The sequence below is a fragment of the Polypterus senegalus genome, chromosome 14, assembly GCF_016835505.1.
Source record: "Polypterus senegalus isolate Bchr_013 chromosome 14, ASM1683550v1, whole genome shotgun sequence".
Taxonomy (NCBI): Eukaryota; Metazoa; Chordata; class Cladistia; order Polypteriformes; family Polypteridae; genus Polypterus; species Polypterus senegalus.
Genome location: NC_053167.1, coordinates 52,981,696 through 53,004,459, shown reverse-complemented (window position 1 = coordinate 53,004,459; position 22,764 = coordinate 52,981,696). Strand labels below are relative to the sequence as shown.

At 41.2% G+C, this 22,764-nt stretch overlaps 1 protein-coding gene across 7 annotated transcripts in view; it reads left to right on the top strand.

Annotated features, from left to right (window-relative positions):
* The window catches only part of LOC120514699 (uridine-cytidine kinase-like 1), a 95,939-nt gene that overhangs the window by 7,493 nt on the left and 65,682 nt on the right, over positions 1 to 22,764 (top strand). For 2 of the 7 annotated variants that reach the window (XM_039735202.1, XM_039735204.1), the window contains exon 2: positions 22,231 to 22,424. In XM_039735202.1, coding sequence (XP_039591136.1) covers positions 22,231 to 22,424 — 194 coding nt within the window. Of the gene's footprint in view, positions 1 to 8,825; positions 8,907 to 9,079; positions 9,480 to 22,230; positions 22,425 to 22,764 lie in introns of those variants that run through there. The other 5 variants (XM_039735209.1, XM_039735208.1, XM_039735206.1 and 2 more) reach the window with 5 other exon arrangements.

Here is a 22,764-nt window from a genome sequence, read left to right as displayed (position 1 = left end):
CAGATATAATTAATGGCAGCCTAGCTAAGTTTTCTGGCCCTGTTGAGTTCTCAGTTGAGTACCTGCTTGTGCCCTAGAACCTCCTTTTCGGTCCATTCATTTTGAGATGCTCACATATGTAGTCCTGCACTTCAGACTAATAAATTAAATCACAATCAAGAATTGTGTATGCTGATCACAATTCATTTGAGTTGATAATGTTGCTCCCTTAAAGTTCCAGGCCGATGTCGTCTTGGACACTGTTCCATGATACTTATTTGGAGCCGTCTTAGTCATGACAGCAGCTTGTCCCCCATCTTTCAAGCATTGTAATTGCTTAATTAACACCTTTGTGTGTAAGTTGTCCTCCTGACCAAGTTCTTTAGTTGAAATACTAAGTCATCTGAGGTAATTGCATCTGACAGATAATGATAAATCAGTCGCAAGGTTTTGAAATGGTTAAATTCCTTGTCTATTTTCAACCTTAGGGTGAGAAATATCAGAGTGTTTAGTTTTTTTTATTTTACCGAGCTGGAGGCCTTGCTAAAATTCACTCTGCCTTTAATCTGTGAAACAAATACAGAGGTTTTGTTGGTTTGGTCTGTTATTACTACAGACTCTCTAACAGTTGTGCCTTTTATTGCATCTTTAACCAAAAAGGCCATCTAGAAGTTTGGATTGAGCAAGCGGCTTTTAACCAGATGAGAAGTGCTCAGAGTCGCATGTAATTTTTGACAATCTGATCATTCTTGAGGCGGGTACCATCAGCGCAAGAATCGGTGACGTCCTGTGGAAGAAACTTCCAATCCGAAATAAGATGCTGTACATCCACATGTTTGTGTGTCCAGAAAATGATCGTTTACTAAAAGAAATTGTGCCAGTCAAATTATCATTAGAGCAATAGTAGAATTGTTGAAGGTACCTAAAGATTGTAACAGTTAGTAGATTAAATGCTAGTTTTTCAAGATAGGTGCAAATTTCGGAGAGTTGCCTGGTTGCATCAATGTGACAATAAGATCGTCGGCAGAGATTTTAACGCTGTCCTGCCTGATGTTTTGTGAATGCAATAATTTCACTTAGAAATGAAGAAATGATTACGGGTAATGTGGCAGATGAGTTACAATTGTTTCCTCAAGCCAATGCCACATCCCGTGACTTCTAGTCGTATGGTATATCAGACTTGGCGACAACTGCTAAACTTGTCATGGGACCAAGTCCATTTACACAACTGAAAATCACTGGGTATGTCAAGTTTATTGACTGTGTGACAACTTTCCAGCATAATCTTGCAACCTTTCATGACAGCCAATAGTGTGCTGCCTGACCAAGCCAGTGCTGTATGAAGGGTTAACTGATAAGACAAATTTTTTTTTTTGTTCTTTTTTTCATTCAGTCATGATAGGAAACATGGAGACATCGGACAGAGAAGCGTTTATGAGGTATAAAAACCAGTGGTGCTTATGTGTATTGTACTTCCAGACAAGCGTCTTGGGTGCCAGCTCTTGCACACACAGAGCCCCCCCTTAAATTGTCACATCTCAGACTAGACGCCAAGGGTCATCAATCTCCAACTTGCTAAGATAATGTAAATGAAGGCTACGGCTGAAAATCTCTGGGAAAGTCGTCTTCTATGACATGGCCTTAATTTAGCTTGTATCCGTGGGTTTGAATCGGAGTGTGACTCTTTTGTTAATGAAAGGAGCGATGCTAAACCATTTTTGTTGGCTTGCAATCAGTAAAGATGTTGAAAGATTTGTATAAAGTGCAGTCTAATGAAAAAATTACAGAGTTCTGCTTTATTGGATTATTGTATGTTGTGTAATTTGAGCACATCACACACTGCCATCACCCACACTAGCAGGATTTTGCATCAAAACATGCTACGTGCTGAGCTTCTCCACTGAAAATTTTCACCTCATTTGATTTCTAATTTGTCTGTTGGCTGCTGGTTTGGTTTTTTTTCCAGCTGAGTCTCCACTTTGCTGAAGTTGGCACTTGAGCTTGAAGGTGCTGTTTTTCATAACATTCATGCTGCCTTGGGACATGATGGCTTGTAAATAAGCTGAGTTCTAATTAGGATTGCTGATTTCTAATTTTATCCTAACTGCTTATTGGAAAAAAATATATGTTTACAACAAGAATATAAGCCTACTTTGAGTGCTGTTTAGCATACTCGGTTTAACCAAAATTGCAAATGCGAAAAATAACATGTGGTAGAGTATATTTTTCCACCTATGAATTATAACATACTTTATCCGCAAAAGATCTATGAAATGTGTGGTAAAAAGTAGGACAAAACAAGACGAATAAGAATGGTCAAGGAGATATCATTTGCCCATGTCCATCCCGCTGAGTATTTCATTGGCGTTTTGGTATGCCTTGTTGGGTTGAATGACCTGTTCTCATTAAACAAGCACTTTCATCTGATTTCTGCAAAGTAACGTCAAATTAAGTTTTGATTGTCCCTAAAGTCGTACATCTCACCACATTATTTGGCAATTTATTCCATGTGCTTATGGTTCTCACCATGAAGAAACGTTCGTAATGCTTATGCAAGATGTACCTTTAACAAATTTACAACCATATCCCAGTGTTCTTGGTAAAGAAGTCATTGTAAAGTAACAGCCTTGATGCACTGTACTAATTCCTTGTGTAATTTTAAAAACATTAGGCATGTCACCTTTGCATCTCCTTTTGCTTTAATTGAAAAGCTCCAACTCCTTTAATCTTTCAACATACAGTGCATCCAGAAAGTATTCACAGTGCATCACTATTTACACATTTTGTTATGTTACAGCCTTATTCCAAAATTGATTAAATTAATTTTTTCCTCAGAATTCTACACACAACACCCCATAATGACAATGTGAAAAAAGTTTACTTGAGATTTTTGCAAATTTATTAAAAATAAAAAATTTTAGAAAGCACATGTACATAAGTGTTCACAGCCTTTGCCATGAAGCTCCAAATTGAGCACAGGTGCATCCTGTTTCCCCTGATCATCCTTGAGATGTTTCTGCAGCTTAATTGGAGTCCCCCTGTGGTAAATTCAGTTGATTGGACATGATTTGGAAAGGCACACACCTGTCTACATAAGGTCCCACAGTTGACAGTTCATGTCAGAGCACAAACCAAGCATGAAGTCAAAGGAATTGTCTGTAGACCTCAGAGACGGGATTGTCTCAAGGCACAAATCTGAAGGTCCCAATGAGCACAGTGACCTCCATCATTCGTAAGTGGAAGAAGTTCGAAACCACCAGGACTCTTCCTAGAGCTGGCTGGCCATCTAAACTGAGCGATTGGGGGAGAAGGGCCTTAGTCAGTGTGGTGACCAAGAGCCCGATTGTCACTCTGTCAGAGCTCCAGAGGTCCTCTGTGGAGAGAGGAGAACCTTCCAGAAGGACAACCATCTCTGCAGCAATCCACCTATCAGGCCTGTATGGTAGAGTGGCCAGACGGAAGCCACTCCTTAGTAAAAGGCAAATGGCAGCCCATCTGGAGTTTGCCAAAAGACACCTGAAGTACTCTCAGACCATGAGTAACAAAATTTTCTGGTCTGATGAGACAAAGATTGAACTCTTTGGTGTGAAAGCCAGGCGTCACGTTTGGAGGAAACCAGGCACCGCTCATCACCAGGCCAACACCATCCCTACAGTGAAGCATGGTGGTGGCAGCATCATGTTGTGGGAATGTTTTTCAGGTGCAGGAACTGGGAGACTAGTCAGGATAAAGGGAAAGATGACTACAGCAATGTACAGAGACATCCTAGATGAAAATCTGCTCCAGAGCGCTCTTGACCTCAGACTGGGGTGACTGTTCATCTTTCAGCAGGACAACGACCCTAAGCACACAGCCAAGATATCAAAGGAGTGGCTTCAGGACATTCAGGTCAGCCAGAGCCCACACTTGAATCCAATTGAACATCTCTGGAGAGATCTTAAAATGGCTGTGCACCGACGCTTCCCATCCAACCTGATGGAGCTCGAGAGGTGCTGCAAATAGGAATGAGCAAAAGTGGCCAAGGATAGGTGTGCCAAGCTTGTGGCATCATATTCAAAAAGACTTGAGGCTGTAATTGCTGACAAAGGTGTATTGACAAAGTATTGAGCAAAGGCTGTGAATACTTTCCGGAATCACTGTAACTCATGCTGCACCCCCCAGTTTCTGAACCAGCCTAGTTGCTCTTCTCGGGTGTTTTTCTAGTGCAGTTATGTCTTTTTCTGTGGCCTGGAGACCATTTATAAAGCTTGCGTATACACAGAGAAATGCTGGAAATGTTTATTCACTACTTCCCACACAAAAAAAAAACCTTAATGTGGGATTGTGCATATATTATGGCAAATCTGAACCATATGTACGCAACATTTCAGAGAAAGTAAGACATGACAACATGCTTGATCAAGTGGAGAAATGCAGCCAAATTAACTAAATGACGACTTGCACCCATAATAATTCATATCGCTGCGCCATTATTATAATGTACGTTGATGTGACATATTACACCTCAGAAATGAGTATGATGCACAGGACTGTATTTTAGAAGGACTTTATTGTTTTTATGTCAATTTATATTGACTGCCTGTCATCACTTCTCAGGTCAACAGTGTCTCGGCCAAGCTTCACTTCGTCTTGCCTGTTGTGCTGAAAGCTGTTAACTGACTGGTGAGGCACTACATCCAGTTTTCTTATGGTGTGGGTGCACATTTATAAATGTTTTTGTCAACATAAAAAGTCAAACTGCAGTTAAGTCTAGTTCTCCTAACACAATTGGAGCACTTTATTGCACTTGCACCTACTGAGAATGAAACTGCTTTTGTTAACTGTAAGCTGTTATATCTGTGATGGCAAGATGAGACTGACAAATGTTGCGGCTCAGTGGCCTACAGATCAGCCCATGATTCATTTATTTTGTAGCAAAGTAGCCTTGACTGACATGATGGTGTTGTGCGTGGTATATTTGCAAGGTGATTGTGAGTTATAATGATTAATTGCATAGAGATGTGTGTACACCAAGACTGGCCTCACCATGCACATCCAGGCTTTCTCTGACCACCAAAGAGCTTACAGAGAAGCACTAACTGCTGCTAAGAGCACCCACTATGGCAGAATAATAGAAAGTGGCCACGATAACCCAAGGGTTTTGTTTTCTGTAGTTAATAAACTACTCGAACCTGCATCTGGCTCAGCTACCTCTTCTACTGAAGTATGTGAGAATTTCCTCCACTTTTTCCGTAACAAAATTAAAGATCTAAATAATTCAACTAACATAAATACATCATCTGTTTATATCTCTCCCTGTTTCCCACTCCATCTGGCTCCTTCTCTAAGTTCTCACCAGTCACATCTGCTTTTGTTAATGACCAGGAGCCTCATGTATAACACCGTGTGTAGAACTTGCACTATATGGCGTAAGCACAAAAGCCGAAATGTGCTTATGCACAGAAAAATCCAGATGCAGGAATCTGTGCGTACTCCAACTTCCATGTTCTTCCTCTCCATAAATCCCAATCAGCGTGAAAAGTAACGCTCGTGCACGCGCTTTATGTAACGACCCAACTCCTCCCAGAATTACGCCTCTTTGAATACCAAGTGGAGGCAAAGGAAAAACATACTATTTGTTCAAATAAACCGTGGTATAATCAACAAAAGGAAGTTGGTCGAGTGACATAGCGTGTTGGAGAAACTTGAAAACTCACGTTCACAAAATCGCACAGTGACGGAAATACAAAAGAAGTCATATATCAAAGTCGCCGTGAAAAGGCGAATTCTAGCCCACTGTCTGTCTGAGTGTCATGAAAGCTTATTAGGGTACAGAGAAAAAAGGCACACAGTGGGGAAAAAGCACGAAATGTCAACTTCAATCTCGACATTTACACTTTAATCACGTAGTTTATTTTGTCATTAAAGTAGAACAACATATACTTCATCTTAAAATCGTTTAATTAACCAGTTTCTCAAATCACATTGTAATTAAAGTAGCACGTTAAATGCTTTGTTTTGTATTTGATCTTCTATGTGCTCTGTGTGTGTGAATCACTACTTGCTTCTTAAACTGGCTCTCTTCCTCCAACTGGACACAGAATCCATTACATTCGTGATATTACAGCTCTCTGAGTAACTAAAATACTGAGATGTATACGTGATGTCATTTTTATGATGATAGGAGTTAAAGCACGTTATTAAACATGTGTTTCACTTCGATGAAATAATTTATTGCAGCAGTACTCATGGGCAGCTCCAGACTTGTGGCGGCCCTGGGCAGAGGAAGAATCGGTGGCCCCTTCGCCCGCCAATGTCAGTATGATATGTTATGCATGGTGGATGGCCACGTCCATTGCGGACACTGCATAGCCGCCTCGTGCTCATGACACAAGCGTTTAACTTTTGCCGAAATTTGTCGCTACGTTTTTAGCCGTGTTGTTATTTTCTCTTTCTGTTTTATATTCAGTATACGAGTATATTGGCGTAGCCGCACCCGCAGTCCTTGCTTTTCTTTCTCCAAGTAACCGATCGCCACACAATCAGCTCTGTAATAGGAGTTAAGCCATCTGTAAGCTTAGCGCCGATTCTTCAAAACGTTTAAGGAACATTGAAATATCTTCGTAGTACATGTTTAATTATTCTATCCTTCACGACACTCCCAGTGAAGAATATAGATTATTTAAATGAAGTTAAAGTTTTATCTGTATAATATAATAAGTATTTTGCTGCATTTCACCTTAAAAATGATATCGTCATCATATGTAAATACGTGCTTTATAAAGTGGCTCAGGTTGTGCGATATTATAACTGTAGTGCAAGTTTACAGTGGGGTGATTGTACTTATAAGTACAAACAGTTCTACAAGGAGCAATTGATTAAGTGCGTTTAAAGTTCTTGGGATGAAACTGTTTCTGAACCGCGAGATCTATACAGGAAAGGCTTTGAAACGTTTTGTCGTGGCTGAGACAGAATGTTCTTGAAGCTGTATACCGATAATTCTCTTTCCGATCAGCTGCTGCTGTGATTCACACTCAGATACAGTGATATAAATACTCTGAGTGGTGTAGTGAGAGTAATATGGAAAAAGATGATCTGCTGTGGCAACTCCTAACGGGAGGAGCTGAAAGAAGAAGAAGAAGAAGGAGAAGTGAGCAACGCTAAAGCAGTTATGGTATTTGGAATACTATGGCTGTTCCCTGGACCATTATATTGTTACAAGTTAATTACAATCAGATGCGTTACACTAATAAACAATATGCGGTTAGTTTCGGTGTATTTATAAAGCTGCGTCAGGAAAATAATGAGCAATCACACAAGAACAGTAGCTCTGCTTTGACGCTGGGTGCCGCCAGTCTGCAAAACCGAGCGGAGAACTTGCATACGACAGGGTATGAGGTACCGTGGAAAAGTGCGTGGCTTTACGCCAAGTGTAGGTTTTATACATCGCGATTTGAACGTGGAAAAGTTCTTATGCAACATTTCTGTGCATACGCACCGTTTATACATGAGGCCCCTGCTTTGTAAGATGAGACTGACTACTTGTGTACTGGACACCATCCCCAGCACACTACTTAAATCCTGCCTTCATGCCATAATCCCGACTGCTACAACAATAATAAACTCATCCCTTGACACTGGCTCTGTGCCGCTCACTTTTAAAGTCGCTTCTGTAACCCCAATGTTCAGAGCCTGAATTCTATCCAACATGCTAAGGTGGTCATCTAAAATCAAACAAATACATGCACAGTTAAAAATGGTGTGTCTTCCAGTCATGAATCAAAATGCAGAAGTAAGTTTCAAACCTCCACACACCGTGAAGTACGAGCTCACGCTTGACCAAACTGCAGGAAACGTTTCTGGGTTTTTGACTACCTTTGGCTGTTTTGATCTATGCTTGATAAACAGCATCTTGCCTTAACAGAATAACCATTTATTGCTGCAACTGTTTTATATATTTAAAGTACAAACTCAATGTTAAACTTATGTTTTTTTGATATCTTTGCATAACACACTAGACTTGTAAGTGGAAGTACGCTTATTGAGAGTGTATTGACTGAGTTAGCACAGATTGTGATTTTTTTGGCAGTCCCCCCTTTTCTCATGGCCTTTTTTATTCAGATATTTTATCCAGATGTTCCCAGACGTGTTTAGAATAGCTGACATCTGAGCTCTGATTAGCTTTGCAGGTTTCATTGCAATCATAGAATTGAGTTTTGTTAACCGTCAATATTGTAAATTCTTACATGAGTTAAGTGGGGTGTGCAGCATCGTAGCGGATTACATGTCAGATTTTAAAGTGATGCCAGAGCAGACCTCTTTGAAAACTGGCTATGTTTACAAGCAGAAATGATTGGGATGCCCCATAACTTTTTTAAAAATTTGCATTGAAGTTATGTTTAGGGGGAACCTTTCCATGCAAGTCTTTCAGCTTGAATTCTTACATCCATCCATGTATCCATCCATTTTCAGAAGCCGCTCAGCCCAGTTGTAGGACGACAGAGCCCACCCACAGTCACTCACCGAGGGTCAGCCGTAGATCAGATGACCTCACTGATGCCCGCCTGCATGCCTCTCACTTCTCTAGTGCCCTTGTCCCAATGCCGCCTCCTCCTCCTCCTCCTCACTGCACTCACAGCTCACCCTCAGACTCATGCAGATATAAATCAGGCCTTACCTGACATCTACCATCCCATTTGCACAGGGCTTTCTGGTCAAGCTGTACCCGTGGATTCCGAAGTGGACTCAGTGGACTTCTGACTCAGCTCAGGGGTCTATATTGGTTAAGCATTAGGGTGGGATGTGTTGGGGGGATGGGGTGAAGGCTGCAACACAGCTGAGATGGTATAGAGTTTCAAACATTTGCATGGAAGCCATGGCACACTTTGCAGGAAGGACAACACAAATAAGCACAACTAGTAGAAGGCAGAAATCAAAATGTTTCAAAGGTGAGGCTGCTCTGCTCGTGTTTTCTGTTGCTGTACGTGTTGATCACCGTCTGGTTTTGTTGTTTACAGTGGTGCTCCTGAGAGCTGGGAATGCACTGAATGTCAGGAGCAGATGACAAGCGCGACTCCAAAACAAGCTTGTGCATGTTACTGGAGGCAGGTCTGTTACGAGCCTGCTGCTATTAATAACACGTCATGAACATAATCTGCAGGGTAGGTTATCCTCTTATACTCTCTGACAGCACGGACATTGGAAGAGCCATTGCCGTTTCATGTTTTCAGCAGCACCATGACGGTGCACAGAGCTCCTCCGCGCCGTCCCAGCGCCTGTAGACTAAGGTCCCCACTTGTCCCTCCAGGTGTTCACTCACAAGGGCAGTAACACTTCATTCACCTGTCACTTGCACTGCTTCCAAAGGCACTGATTTGTACTAATCCCTAGCCGTAAGGACAGATCCTCCATGCCTGCGTTAAGTACCAGCTACCCACGTGCTGTGCCCACAATATGAATTCTCACCCTGCTTTTTCTGGAGCCAGGATATCAGGCTGTTGGGCGCTCAGGTCAGATGGAAGGTAAGCTTGAATTTTTTTCCTCCTCTTCTCCTTTTTTGTGTACTGTATATGCCAGCTTGTGAGCTTTCAATGTTGATGGAAGTTTATAGTTACAGGATTTACACTTGAGGTTGGTATAGAGGCATAACAGTGAAAGTGTGGCCATGAAAACACTTAAACGTTTGGTTCTCGGTTCTCTTTTTAAACACCGTATAACGACAGAAAATCCTGTGTGCTGATGTTGGAGAGGACTTGCTTTAGTCGGACATTGTGCGTGCCGCAGTTGTAATGCAGGAGTCCGCAGCGGCACGCTTTATTGTGACCGATGTGAAGAAAACCTGCAAAATGTCTCGTTTGGTTATTTTGTACCCAGTGCTTTTGTATTTCAGGTTCTTTCAGTTGATTTGTAATTGTGAACATGTTTTTATTACTTTGTACAGTATTTTTGATTTAGTGTGTGGTGGTGACTGCTTTTAAAGCTGATCTACGTGGTCTTTGTGCTCCAGTTTGACATCATTTTCCATAAAAGTTTAATAATCATAACAAAGTGCTTGATAGCTTATTTAATGTTGCATAACATTCTCAAACCCACTTCAGAGTCAGGTGGGGCTGCAGTCTATCCCAGTAGCACTGGCCACAAGGCAGGAGGCAATCTTGGATGGGGTGCCCATCCATTGCAGGGCCCACTCCTGCACACACTGAACACAAGAACAATCTGGCGGGAGAACGACCCGCACAAAGATGGGGCAGGGAACTTGAACCGATGACACGAGCCCCATGAAGCCGCAGTGCTGACCCCCTGCGCTACTCTTGTTAGGTTAATTGTTGATTCTAAATCGAACTTCTCTGTGTGTGTGTGTGTGTGTGTGTGTGTGTAAGAGGTCCCCGTGATGCACACGTTGCTGGTCACTGTCTTGTGTGATGCTGCTGGGATAGACTCCCTCCTTTTACGACATGGCAAACCTTTGTCTAAGATCATTTTTTCTGAATACCAGTGTACCAGATTTAGAGGTTTTTGTAATTCAGAGACTCTGGTTTATAACTGTTTTCTTTCAATAATTCCATTAAGGCAAAGTTAACATTTCTTACCATTGTGTTTTTTAGTGTTTATCACGGTATCATTTTGTGGCACTGTTGACTTGACGTTACAGTCTGCTGTTGAGGTCTTCCCAGAAATTGCCTGTCATGATGTCACACGCATGATGCAGTAGAAATGGGAGCCACAGTTCACACGATGTCCAAGATTGTGGATACGCACTTGAAAAGACCTGCAGTGTTCCTAGTAAAAGAATTCTCGGTTTTGTTTTTGTTACTTTCTCACATACATAGTATAGAGAGAGTATAAGAATTGTGATAAAATTCGACCTTGAGATTTTGATGAATCTTGACGTTTTCGACCTTCCTGAGTCCAAAACTACCATTTTTGAAATTCTGTCCATCTGTGTGTTTGTTTGTAAACGCGATAACTCGAAAATGCTTTGATCTGGTCAATGAGATTTTGTACACCTGCTTTATATCAAAAATAAGGAATCCTAGCAACTTTTGGGCTACTTCTAGCAACCGGAAATGGTACTTCAACTGAATACTCTTGCGAATTCTCAAGTAAACTGTGGTTATAATTGCAAATGATTCAAATTCTGTATAGATATTTATACTGATAAAAAGCAAAGTAATATGAAATTTGAGAAAAAATACTCAACCAGAAGTAGTATTTTATTTAAACAACCATCTGAATTTTTTGTATCGTGGAAATATAAATGTGTATACAATATTAAAAATTGTATTCAATATAACACATATTCTTTCAATATATTTATACATCATCAGTTTAACAATAACGTGTAAGCATTAAACATGCCAACTAAATATGAAGATGTAATGGAAACAATAAGCTGCTACGTGCCCATCGTGTTCCTAATAACACATTTAATTTTAGATTGTTTTTATTTCCACCATCGTTATTATAAATAAATGTAGCTAAATGCAGTTTTACCCATAGCAATTTATTGCAACAAATATTATACAGTATACAGTCATACTAACACTTTTTCTGTGTTTTTAAGTGACTATAACTCTTTACTTTGCACATAATCTAAGTAATGCATATGTAATCATGAAAAAATCCCACCACCTTTTTCAACCTCCCTAAGTGCGAAAATATTTTAATACAAAGTTTGATTATAAATAGAGATATATGATTGTCAGTCGAAATTATCAATTAGTTATGACGAGAAACAGAGACATATGATATTTGAGTAATACTGCGAAACTGGAAATGGTTTTGACGACCTTTTCCTCTATCTCAGTATACGAGAAAGTCGAGGGGAGCACACTCCCGATTTTTTTCCAGACTAACTTTTCATCTTCTGGCCTATTAGTAATCTTGTGTCCGTGGCCTACCACTCTTCAGTTACTAGCAGCGCACCAGGGCAGTACACCACTCCGTGACCACAAATACCAGTCAAAGGTGTTCTGATGCTTTCACCTTAAACTTAATACCTTTTTGTTCAGGACCTTGTATTTTTAAAGTTCGGAATCATGTAATTTTCAAATGTATAGTTATTTTGCACTCAAATTTTGTTTCTTTTTCTCATTATAGTTTTGTTTTATTTCAACACCATCTTGTTTTCCTAATGGTGGCAGCGTTTGTCTTTTTGTCCTTTGTCATGCTAAGCTTTCCAGAAGTCCTATCACTCGATGTCATTGATACATTACTATTTAAACCAGCTGCATGCTAGTAAGTGTCCAAGTTTGTGGATTGTACAATAGAGAGAGAGACAACAATCATAAAGAGTTGGGGATTCCACCCTGTATACTTGAAAATAATGCAATAATGTGTCTTTACAGACTTGAGTCCGATACAAACCTGAAAATTAAGAAGAACATGACTGTTGCTGTATATATCTAGCAGGCAGGAAGAGGAGAGCTCTACAGGGCCAGAAGCGGAAGTGACATTTCTAGGAAGATAGTTCTTCTGATGGGCTACAGAGGAAAAGAGGGGAAAGTGTTAGAGAACAGCGCCAACCCCTGGTCCGGTGGAGAAACTCATTTACTCGAACCCATAAACCTTCTCCCAGGATACAAACTAAAACTCTTTGTGACTACACCTCTCTGTATCGTTTTGGTCATAACAGATTCTTGGCTAGGCTATCTAGTTTTGTTATACGTTTTGGGCTTTGTCACACAATGGCTCCATTCCTGGTTTTGACTACTGCTAGTCCTTTGGTGAAAGGTTTTGTCTCCTGGTCCTTTATTCTCCTTTACGCTCATGGCCTTCCATTTACAGCTCTGGTTATGCGAAACTCACATAAGACACTAGTGAGGCCACACCTGGTGTTCTGTGTTCAGTTTTGATCTCCATGTTACAAGAAAATTCATGGCAGTGCTAGAGAATCACCAGAGAAGTGCGACTAGGCTGATTCTGGGATTAAGAGGTATGAGCTATGAGGAAGGACTGAAGACGCTGAGCCTCTTCAGTTTATGCAGATGCAGATCAAGAGGTAACCTGAAGAACAATTTTAAAACTAGGAAAGGAATTATTCTCTCGGATTGAGACTGTTATTGATAAATGAATTTAACAAGAACACAGGGACACATTTAGAAACTTGTTTAGTGTAAATTTAATATATCAGAAAAACTTTTCTTTACACAGAGAACCACAGACACATGGAGTAAATGACCAAATAGTGTGGTGGAGAGCAGAACTTTAGGGACCTTTTGAAACTTGGTTTTATTTTAAAGACATTAGGTGGACAGGATTGGCAAGCTTAGTTCGGCTGAATGGGTCGTTCTCAATAAAGCTGTTTGGACAAACTGGGTACTGATAATCATGGGATGTATATTATCATTAACAATATTTCTTAATTTGCTCATTTTGCATGTCTTATTTCATTATGGTGTACTGGGCAGTAACTGAAATACTTTGCTTTGTTTTATCTGACTATAGGTCTATGCAAATGCTGCACATAAGTCATTTTTCCAAAGTCTGTGCACAGGTGTATTTTATATATGGCTTGGTGGTTCCAAATCTGGACTTGACTCCCCAGCCTTCCACGGAGAGACTCCACTGCTGACGTCCTGTGTGACCTTGTGGAAGCCGTTTAACCTGCTGGCTCTCCGATTGCAAGCAAGTGATCCTGCAGGATTGTAACGCTCACGTAAAACAGCCAGCCCTTAGAGGTGGTGTCACTCTGTATCAAATGACAGTGCGTCATAAAACCAATTGCTTAGCTGTTAAGCTGTAATTATTTCTCTTCTTTGGTCGTTGTTGACTCTTGTTTACTCTGTCATATTGAAATATAAAAGTAGTAATAGGAGGGGGCCTTCATGGAAGTCCTCCGCATTCAGAGTAACATCAAATAGGGCAACATGTAAAACAAATATTAACAAAATAAATCCAAATGAGGGCAAGCGCAAAGTACTAATAAATAAGTGAAAAGATGTGTAGACATTGTTTATTGTCTGTCAGATTGGTGGCTTTTGAACTTCTCAGTCCTGCAGTCCTCAAAGTGCCCTCCTGACTTGTTTTAGATGAACTTTGGATTCCGGACTCAAAGTGCACCGGCTATGAAGCAGCCTCTGGGCTCAGGGATGATCATTCTTACAGGACGAGGGCGCCCTCTACTAATTTCTGGTGTCTCTGCTCTCCCGAGTCTTCATTTGCTTTTGATGGGCTGACTTGTACTCTGCTACGAACAACACAGTCATGTACAGTGCACCCGGAAAGTATTCACAGTCCACATTTTTCCACATTTTGTTATGTTACAGCCTTATTCCAAAATGGATTAAATTCATTTGTTTCCTCAGAATTCTACACACAACACCCCATAATGACAATGTGAAAAAAGTTTACTTGAGGTTTTTGCAAATTTAGTAAAAATAAAAACTGAGAAATCACATGTACATAAGTATTCACATCCTTTGCTCAATACTTTGTCGATGCACCTTTGGCAGCAATTACAGCCTCAAGTCTTTTTGAATATGATGCCACAAGCTTGGCACACCTATCCTTGGCCAGTTTCGCCCATTCCTCTTAGTAGCACCTCCCAAGCTCCATCAGGTTGGATGGGAAGCGTCGGTGCACAGCGATTTTAAGATCTCTCCAGAGATGTTCAAGCGGATTCAAGTCTGGGCTCTGGCTGGGCCAGAGTTATCCTGAAGCCCCTCCTTTGATATCTTGGCTGTGTGCTTAGGGTCGTTGTCCTGCTGAAAGATGAACCGTCGCCCCAGTCTGAGGTCAAAAGTGCTCTGGAGCAGGTTTTCATCCAGGATGTCTCTGTACATTGCTGCAGTCATCTTTCCCTTTATCCTGCTTCACTGTAGGGATGGTATGGGCCTGGTGATGAGCGGTGCCTGCTTTCCTCCAAACGTGACGCCTGCCATTCACACCAAAGAGTTCAATCTTTGTGTCATCAGACCATATAATTTTGTTTCTCATGGTCTGAGAGTGCTTCAGGTGCCTTTTGGCAAATTCCAGGCGGGCTGCCATGTGCCTTTTACTAAGGAGTGGCTTCCGTCTGGCCACTCTACCATACAGGCCTGATTGGTGGATTGCTGCAGAGATAGTTGTCCTTCTGGAAGGTTCTCCTCTCTTCACAGAGGACCTCTGCAGCTCTGACAGAGTGACCATCGGGTTTTTGGTCACCTCACTGACTAAGGCCCTTCTCCCCCGATCACTCAGTTTAGATGGTCGACCAGCTCTAGGAAGAGTCCTGGTGGTTTCGAACTTCTTCCACTTACGGATGATGGAGGCCACTGTGCTCATTGGTTTCTTCAAAGCAGCAGAAATTTTTCTGTAACCTTCCCCAGATTTGTGCCTCAAGACAATCCTGTCTCAGAGGTCTACAGACAATTCCTTTGACTTCATGCTTGATTTGTGCTCTGACGTGAACTGTCAACTGTGGGACCTTATATAGACAGGTGTGTGCCTTTCCAAATCATGTCCAATCAACTGAATTTACCACAGGTGGACTCCAATTAAGCTGCAGAAACATCTCAAGGATGATCAGGGAAAACAGGATGCACCTGAGCTCAATTTTGAGCTTCATGGCAAAGGCTGTGAATACTAATGTACATGTCCTTTCTCAAGTTTTTTATATATACTAATAAAAGGCAAAGCCCTCACTGATTCACTCACTCATCACTAATTCTCCAACTTCCCGTGTAGGTAGAAGGCTGAAATTTGGCAGGCTTATTCCTTACAGCTTACTTACAAAAGTTAAGTGGGTTTCATTTCGAAATTCTATGCATAACGGTCGACAACTTCCGCCATGTTGAACTTTCTTATTTATGGCCCCATCTTCACGAAATTTGGTAGGCGGCTTCCCTGCGCTAACCGAAACCAATGTACGTACTTATTTCGGTGGTATGACGCCACTGTCGGCCACCATATTGAACTTTCCAATGGTCTTTTTTACTTATGGGCCCATCTTCAAGAAATTTGTTACGCGGGGTTCCCAGCGCTAACTGAATCCATCATACGTACATATATACGTCCATAGCCTGCAGCTCCTTCGCTGTGTGAGGTGGCGTTGGGTCCCCCATCCCAATGCCTCCCATGTTGTTGGCTGGCTGCCTGTCCGTCACTCCGGTCTCTTCATTCCCTTCCTTGCTTCGCCACGGGATTCACGTCTCCCTGCTGATAACTGTAGCCTTTTTATTTAATCCACGGCTTCTCCGCCGTTTTATTGTTCGTTTATTACGATTATAGTTATTGTGTAGGTATTTTAGACTTACTTTACATTGTTCAGGTACCCATTTCCTTTATCATTCCAACCGTACCCCCATTAATCGAGCTGATCACCATCGATCAAAGAACTGTCACTTACCGAGTGGTTTCCATGCCCGGAGATGCCGCCTGCCTTTTCCATTCTCTTTGTTACATATTGCACAGCCATATCAGGCTCACTCTTGATATCCGGAGGAACATTGTGTCTTATTTATTGAATGACTGGGACAGGTTCAAGGTGTGGACTGATGACGGTACAGGAGATAATTATACTACACAGGAGCACTATAACAGTGAAATGCTTAAGCCCTTCACCTATGGTTCTGCATGTGAGTTGATGGCTGCCGCTGAATGTTCGGTTGTCGATTTCAATTGTACCGAAATGGCCAAATATTTTACACCTTTGGACAACCGCCAATGCCTCTTAAACATCTTAGATTCACAGGTGACGATTTGAGTAGTGGACACTTTGATGTTTATGAATGTTTAAACTCTCAAAAGCTGGATGCGAAGTTATCGATGAAACCGGTTGTGTGCTTGCAACGCTTGACAGATGCCGAATGTCACTTCAACACAACAAGTCCTACAAATACTGTCGTCATTGAAACAAAACATGAAACTCAAACTGATTATGACAGCAGCAATCCAAGCTGTGAGATTTGAAACAAGATTACTGTTCACATGGCCAACTGTACGTTGCATGCTCAAGAGTAAGCTTAGCGCACAGCTTGGTCATATTACAACCGGAGGGCCGAACTGACAACGTCGCATACAAAGAGATCCTTAACAAATAATTATTGGTATTTGTTCCCTCAGTTTAAAAAGGTTTAATTTTCTTCTTAATAAAAATTTTAAGGCAGTACTTTGCCGCAGCGGAGTGCAGGTATTTTGCTAGTTTTTAATAAATTTGCAAAAATCTCAAGTAAACTTTTTTCACGTTGTCATTATGGGATGTGTGTAGAATTCTGAGAAAAAAATGAATTTAACCCATTTTGGAATAAGGCTGTAACATAACAAAATGTGGAAAAAGTGATGTGCTGTGAATACTTTCCGGGTGCACTGTATTTCTAATTTGGGGACCCTGCAGAGCTCTTTGTAAGTTGGGCCAAGGAGAACTGGCCTCCTACCAGTCCACCTTGTCACTGAATGAACTACCTGGACCTAGCTTCCCTAGCAAGTGGCCATATTCTGTTACATGTCAGTCAGGAGTTTCTTGCAATCTTTCTATAGTCTCACTCAGTGTTCTATCAAAGGATCAGGGATTCTCTGGTCCTAGTACCCTTGCCTATATACTTCACAGCTTCACCTACAGTGTGTAGCGCCCTCTAGAGGCCCCTGCATTCCAAGACATGTAATGGACCTTTGCTACTGGCCCTGTGGCATTTTGTCCCTCTCTCTGTCTTTTTCCAGACACGGGTCTATTTGCCCACATAGTGTTCTGCCAAAGATAGAAAGAAGGCACATGTCATTAGGGTTGATTAAAGGAACAAGGGATGGAAGCATCAGGAACTAAACACACAGACTAAAGGCTGTTCATTCTGAGAAATCAACAGCGCCAAGTCTTAATTGTCATCTAAAGGAGAAGCCTGATTTCTTTTAAAGCCGATTTTGCTATTTTAAAACAATTCATGTAAATTGAAACTTGCTCTCAAATTAAGACAGGGAATTTTAACCTTATCCACACTGTTAATATAGAGAAGAATTTTGTTTTTGTTTGGTATGTTCGGTTTAATCATATTAAGAGGTGACTAAGTACTTATTAATAGCATTATTTGTGTATATTCCTGTGTGATCCTTACAGAAAAGAGCATATGAAGTTGTTCTAAATGTCTTGTAGCTCAAGGTATAAGTAGTAGTAGTAGTAATAATATTGTCATGTGTACAGAGCACAGTGAACTTCTTATGTGCATGTCCAAACAACGTGACACGTCACTACTCACTAGCACCACGTTAAACAAGAATGATTTAAAATGGAGCACTTCATATTAATCAATAGAAAACAAAAGCCAACTTGCCTGTTGTAGTCCGTGCTCCTGTTTTATCCTAACAAGCTGCTGCTACTCCTCCCTGTGCTGCCATCCATCAAGGCATTATTTCAGCAAGACCTCTTAAGGAGTTCTGTGGTATCTGCAGATCCTCTGACTCCTGTAACTTGCAAGGTGGAGCAATCACGGTTCACACTTTTGGTTCTAGCGCATTCTGTAGATGTTCAGTTGGATTGAACTCCTTTTCATCATGTTCCTCAAACAACTCCTGAACAATGTGTGGAGTGTTGCAAGGCACTTTATCCTGCTAAATCATGCCACTTCCATCTGAGAATACTGTTGACAAGTTTACCTCATCTGCAACCATGTTTTGGTAGGTAGTATGCTTTAAATTAATGTCCACATGAATGTCTCAACCAGGGTTTCCCAGCAGACCATTGCTCAAAACATCTCACTCCCTCCACTGGCATGTCGTCTTCCATGTAGTGCATCCCAGTGCCATCTCTTACCCAGGTAAATGACATACATATACCTTGCCGTCCACATGATGTAATAGAAAACGGGATTCATCCGAGCAGGCAACCTTCTTCCATTGATCCATGGTCCAATTCCAATGCTTGCATGTTTTTGATGGTGGACTGAGGTTAGCGAGAGTAGTCTGACTGGTTTGCTACCACAAAGTCTCATTCACAGCAGGGTTCCATCACTGTTGTGATACAATGCTCATTAAAATTACCTGTGATTTGTAGCCCTTCTTTTGGTTCAAATCAAACAGAATAGAATTTGGTGGCCTCTCACATCATTGAACTCTGGCGTTTTATGATTTTTTTTCCACTCAGACCACTGTCACTGGTTACTCACCACAGCTGACCATGAACACCCTACATGCCTTACCCTTTTGGAAGTGCTCTTATCCAGTCGATTGGCCATAATGATTTGTCCCTTATCAAAGTCACTTAGTTCTTTACAACTGCCTGTATCTTCAAGATTCGACAATCACTTATCATCTACTACCGTCTAATATATCCTTGATTTTGACATATGCCATTGTTACAAGATATTTGACACAATTTGTCTTACCAGTTTGTGTGTGTGTGTACAAAAATCTGCAGTTGTTTTAGCCAGCCAGCAGCTCCACACCTCTACAAGCTCTCCACAGTCCACCAAGGTACAAAAGACTTTCAGTGATTGTGGTGGAAAACAAGTCTAATGCTGACTCCATGACATGTGTCTCCTTCAACATCACATTATATGATCATGAATGATAACTTTACCAAAATGCCTATAATTCCAAATTGTACCGAAAAGGAAAAGAGAATGGGAAATACGCAGTAAAGGGCACTCGAGATAATTTCTACAATTGTTCAAAAGCAATATGAACTGCAGCAGCACCAACTGTGTTAAACTAATAGATCTTCAGCTCTGATATTGCAGGGCCCAGTAGGTTCTAGTGAATATTAGTGTTTGTGGTCTCTCAAACCAAAGCCTCTGCCTGGTGCAGTCATTGGGTTTCTCCTAGAAATGTTCACACGGCCAGTATCTTGTTGTCACAGTGTACACTCAGAGGTACACACAAATTAAGGGCAACTGCTCCATGTATGTCTTCAAATAGAGAATTTTAAAATTGGACTTTAGTGGAATCCATCAATTTGATAAATGAACTTAAAAGTATGTGGTTCCACTTGTCCTACAGGAGTTGTGTTTATCATGGAGACTTTAAGCAGGCCTGTGTCTTGTAACTGCAGTGTAGCCTCTGGCAACTAAGTATTGTTATGTTCTGTAAGGTAAATTTGTTCTAAATTGTACACTTTTTAAGATTGAATAAATTTAAATTGGCTATTGCATTTCTAAGGCTTAACCCTGTTCCTGTCAGGATGTACATGCCCTGTGATGGATGGACATCATATCCTTGTTTACGATCCTGCCGAGAATTGAGACATCTCTCTATTATAAAAAACAAAATCCTGGGAGGGAGACAAGACGTGATCTTCTTGGAAGACAATTTGATGTCCCGCGAGAGACACTTTAACGTCACGTGAGACAACATTTAAAACAAGTTCACGGACATCTAACCAAGCAGTTGTTGGATTGCTTTTGGCAGACAGACATCATGTGCTCCCAGCTCTTTCAAACAACGACAAGCAGAACACGCAGCTTGCCAGCAGCAGCAACCTCTTCTCCTTAGTGTGCGTTCATCCTCCCCTTTCACAATGCGAGCAGCAAAGACGCGAAGTGGCAAAAGGATAGCTGCTGTGCAGGCTTTGAAATGATCAACGCAAAGCGCAAGAAGCCAAAAACGCAGCTCGCCAGCAACAACAAGCCAGCAGGTGATCCAACCGCTTCACCTTAGTGTGCGTTCAATTCCCGCCATACTCCCCTAAATCCCCCGCCATTTAACAACGCGAGCTGCAGAGACACGAAGTAGTAAAAGGACAGCTGCTGGACAGGCTTTTAAATGATTGACGTGAACCGTGACAAAAAGAACATGCAGCTCGCCAGCAGCAGCAGATGATCCGACGGCATCTCCATAGCGTGCGTTCAGCCTCCCCCCCTTCACAACACGAGCAGCGTTATACATGATTTAATGAAAAAGATTTAACCACGCCGGGGCCAGAAATAAAGGACAAGTATCGTTTTCACAAAAAATTTTAAATAAAAGTGAAAATAATGCATATGTAACAATTTCCATGGAAATAACAATCTCTTTAAATTGTATATCCAGTAAATCAAACCCGGGGGTGGGCGAGTGAGCAGGTGACGGAGCCCCCTAGTGTGAATAAATAATAAAAGTGCTGATGCCTTCATTCAACAGAAAATCTTCTTGAGATGTTGCTTGTGTTAAGAGTTTCTGTCTGAAGTCATGTAGTACACAACAAAAGACCCAGTTCTGCAGGAACCCTGAGGAGGATGCCATTAAAGCCTCTTGGACAATATCACTCCAACTCACAACCAACAAATGCACTGCTCACCATCTTTAGTGCTCAGATTGTTCTTTACATCTATTCATTCATTTTCTGAACCTTCTTTTAAAATAGATGTTGAGATATTTAAGGTTCAATAACCAAGAAACGTGGTACAAAATTTTCAGAATTACACAACAGATAGAAACAACAGGCAGAATGCAAACATTTTATCCCCTGTGAGAGATGGAAGGGAAGCCCAAAACGCTAGATGGCAGCTCCCCTGCTTTACAGTGGTGCCCCTGATTCCCACATGGAAGTTGGCGTTTGATATCTTTGCCCTGTTGGGTACCCTGGGTGCCACCAGGGGGTGCTGTGGAAGAGACATATGGCATGAACATTCAGCCTGACCCGGGTATATATATTGGCCAATATAATAGGATGGGACTGACCTCACAGAAGGGAGCCAGAGTTGGGTGGTAGGTGGGTGAAGCTTCCTGGGAGGAGTGGAGGAGAAATAGACAAAGAAAGAAGAAGAAGAAAGTGTTGCGCAAAGTATTTACTTGTGGTGGTGGGAGACAATTGGAAAGAATTTCTCTGAATAAAATAAGATCTTAATGCTTTTAACTCGTGCCCTGTGTCTGTTGTGTTGGGTTGGAGGAGTAACAGTGCCCTCTAGTGTCTGCACCCCTTGTTTATACTGAGGAGCTTGGATTTCCTAATTTACAGTGTGTGGGCTAGAAAAAGCTACCATATTAGCATTTAGAAACAAATGTCAGCTTTGAAACACAGAAAGCTCAAAGGTAGTAAACCAAATATTAGAAACCGGCATCAGCCCAATGACCTCCAACTTGGTTTATCTTACTGATCCTCGGGCATACATGACATGGAAAGCCTCGACTAGATAGAGGTGTACAGATGCTGAGGTGTAAAATGTTAGTGTCTGCCAGTGAGAGACATCTTCATCGTCAGGATGCTTTCAACAGTGCTTTTATATCTGAGTAGTTCTATGTGACAAATTTCTCTTTCAGGCTCTTCAGATGTCTGCAGCCTGTTCTGTTATTGAAACTTATTGTAGTTTATTATTTATGTTGTGATTTTTAAAAGATTTTTTATTTGGCTATTGTGCACACATCTCTAAGTGTTTATATTTTATTCAACAGTAACAGTGAAGGCTCACTGGACAGACTACTTCCTGCAGTCGCCACAACTTTGTCTCCACGCAAACGGACAACAAGCCAGTGCAAATCAGAGCCTCCACTTCTAAGAACCAATAAGAGGACCATTTACACTGCTGGGCGGCCTCCGTGGTACAATGAACATGGGACCCAGTCCAAAGAAGCATTTGTCATTGGTATGTTGATTATTCTTTGCCAGCTTGATTACTACACTTTGTTTTAACTTTTGGACTGAATTAATAAAATAGAAAATTGTGTTTCTAAGTTTTGGTTAGGTCAGCATTATCTTATTAATGACAAGGCCTACTTTTGAATCTACCAGAAATCCTTTAATCTTTTTCCTGAGTCTGCTTTTTTTTAATATGGTCCCAGGATCTATGAGCTGTAGCTGGAGCTTTTTCTGACAGAATCAGATGCAAACATAGTAGCAGTCATGAATGGGATGCCATTGATATTCCAATCTGTTTCTAGTACCCAATTAAGTATAATATTTATATATATATATATATATATATA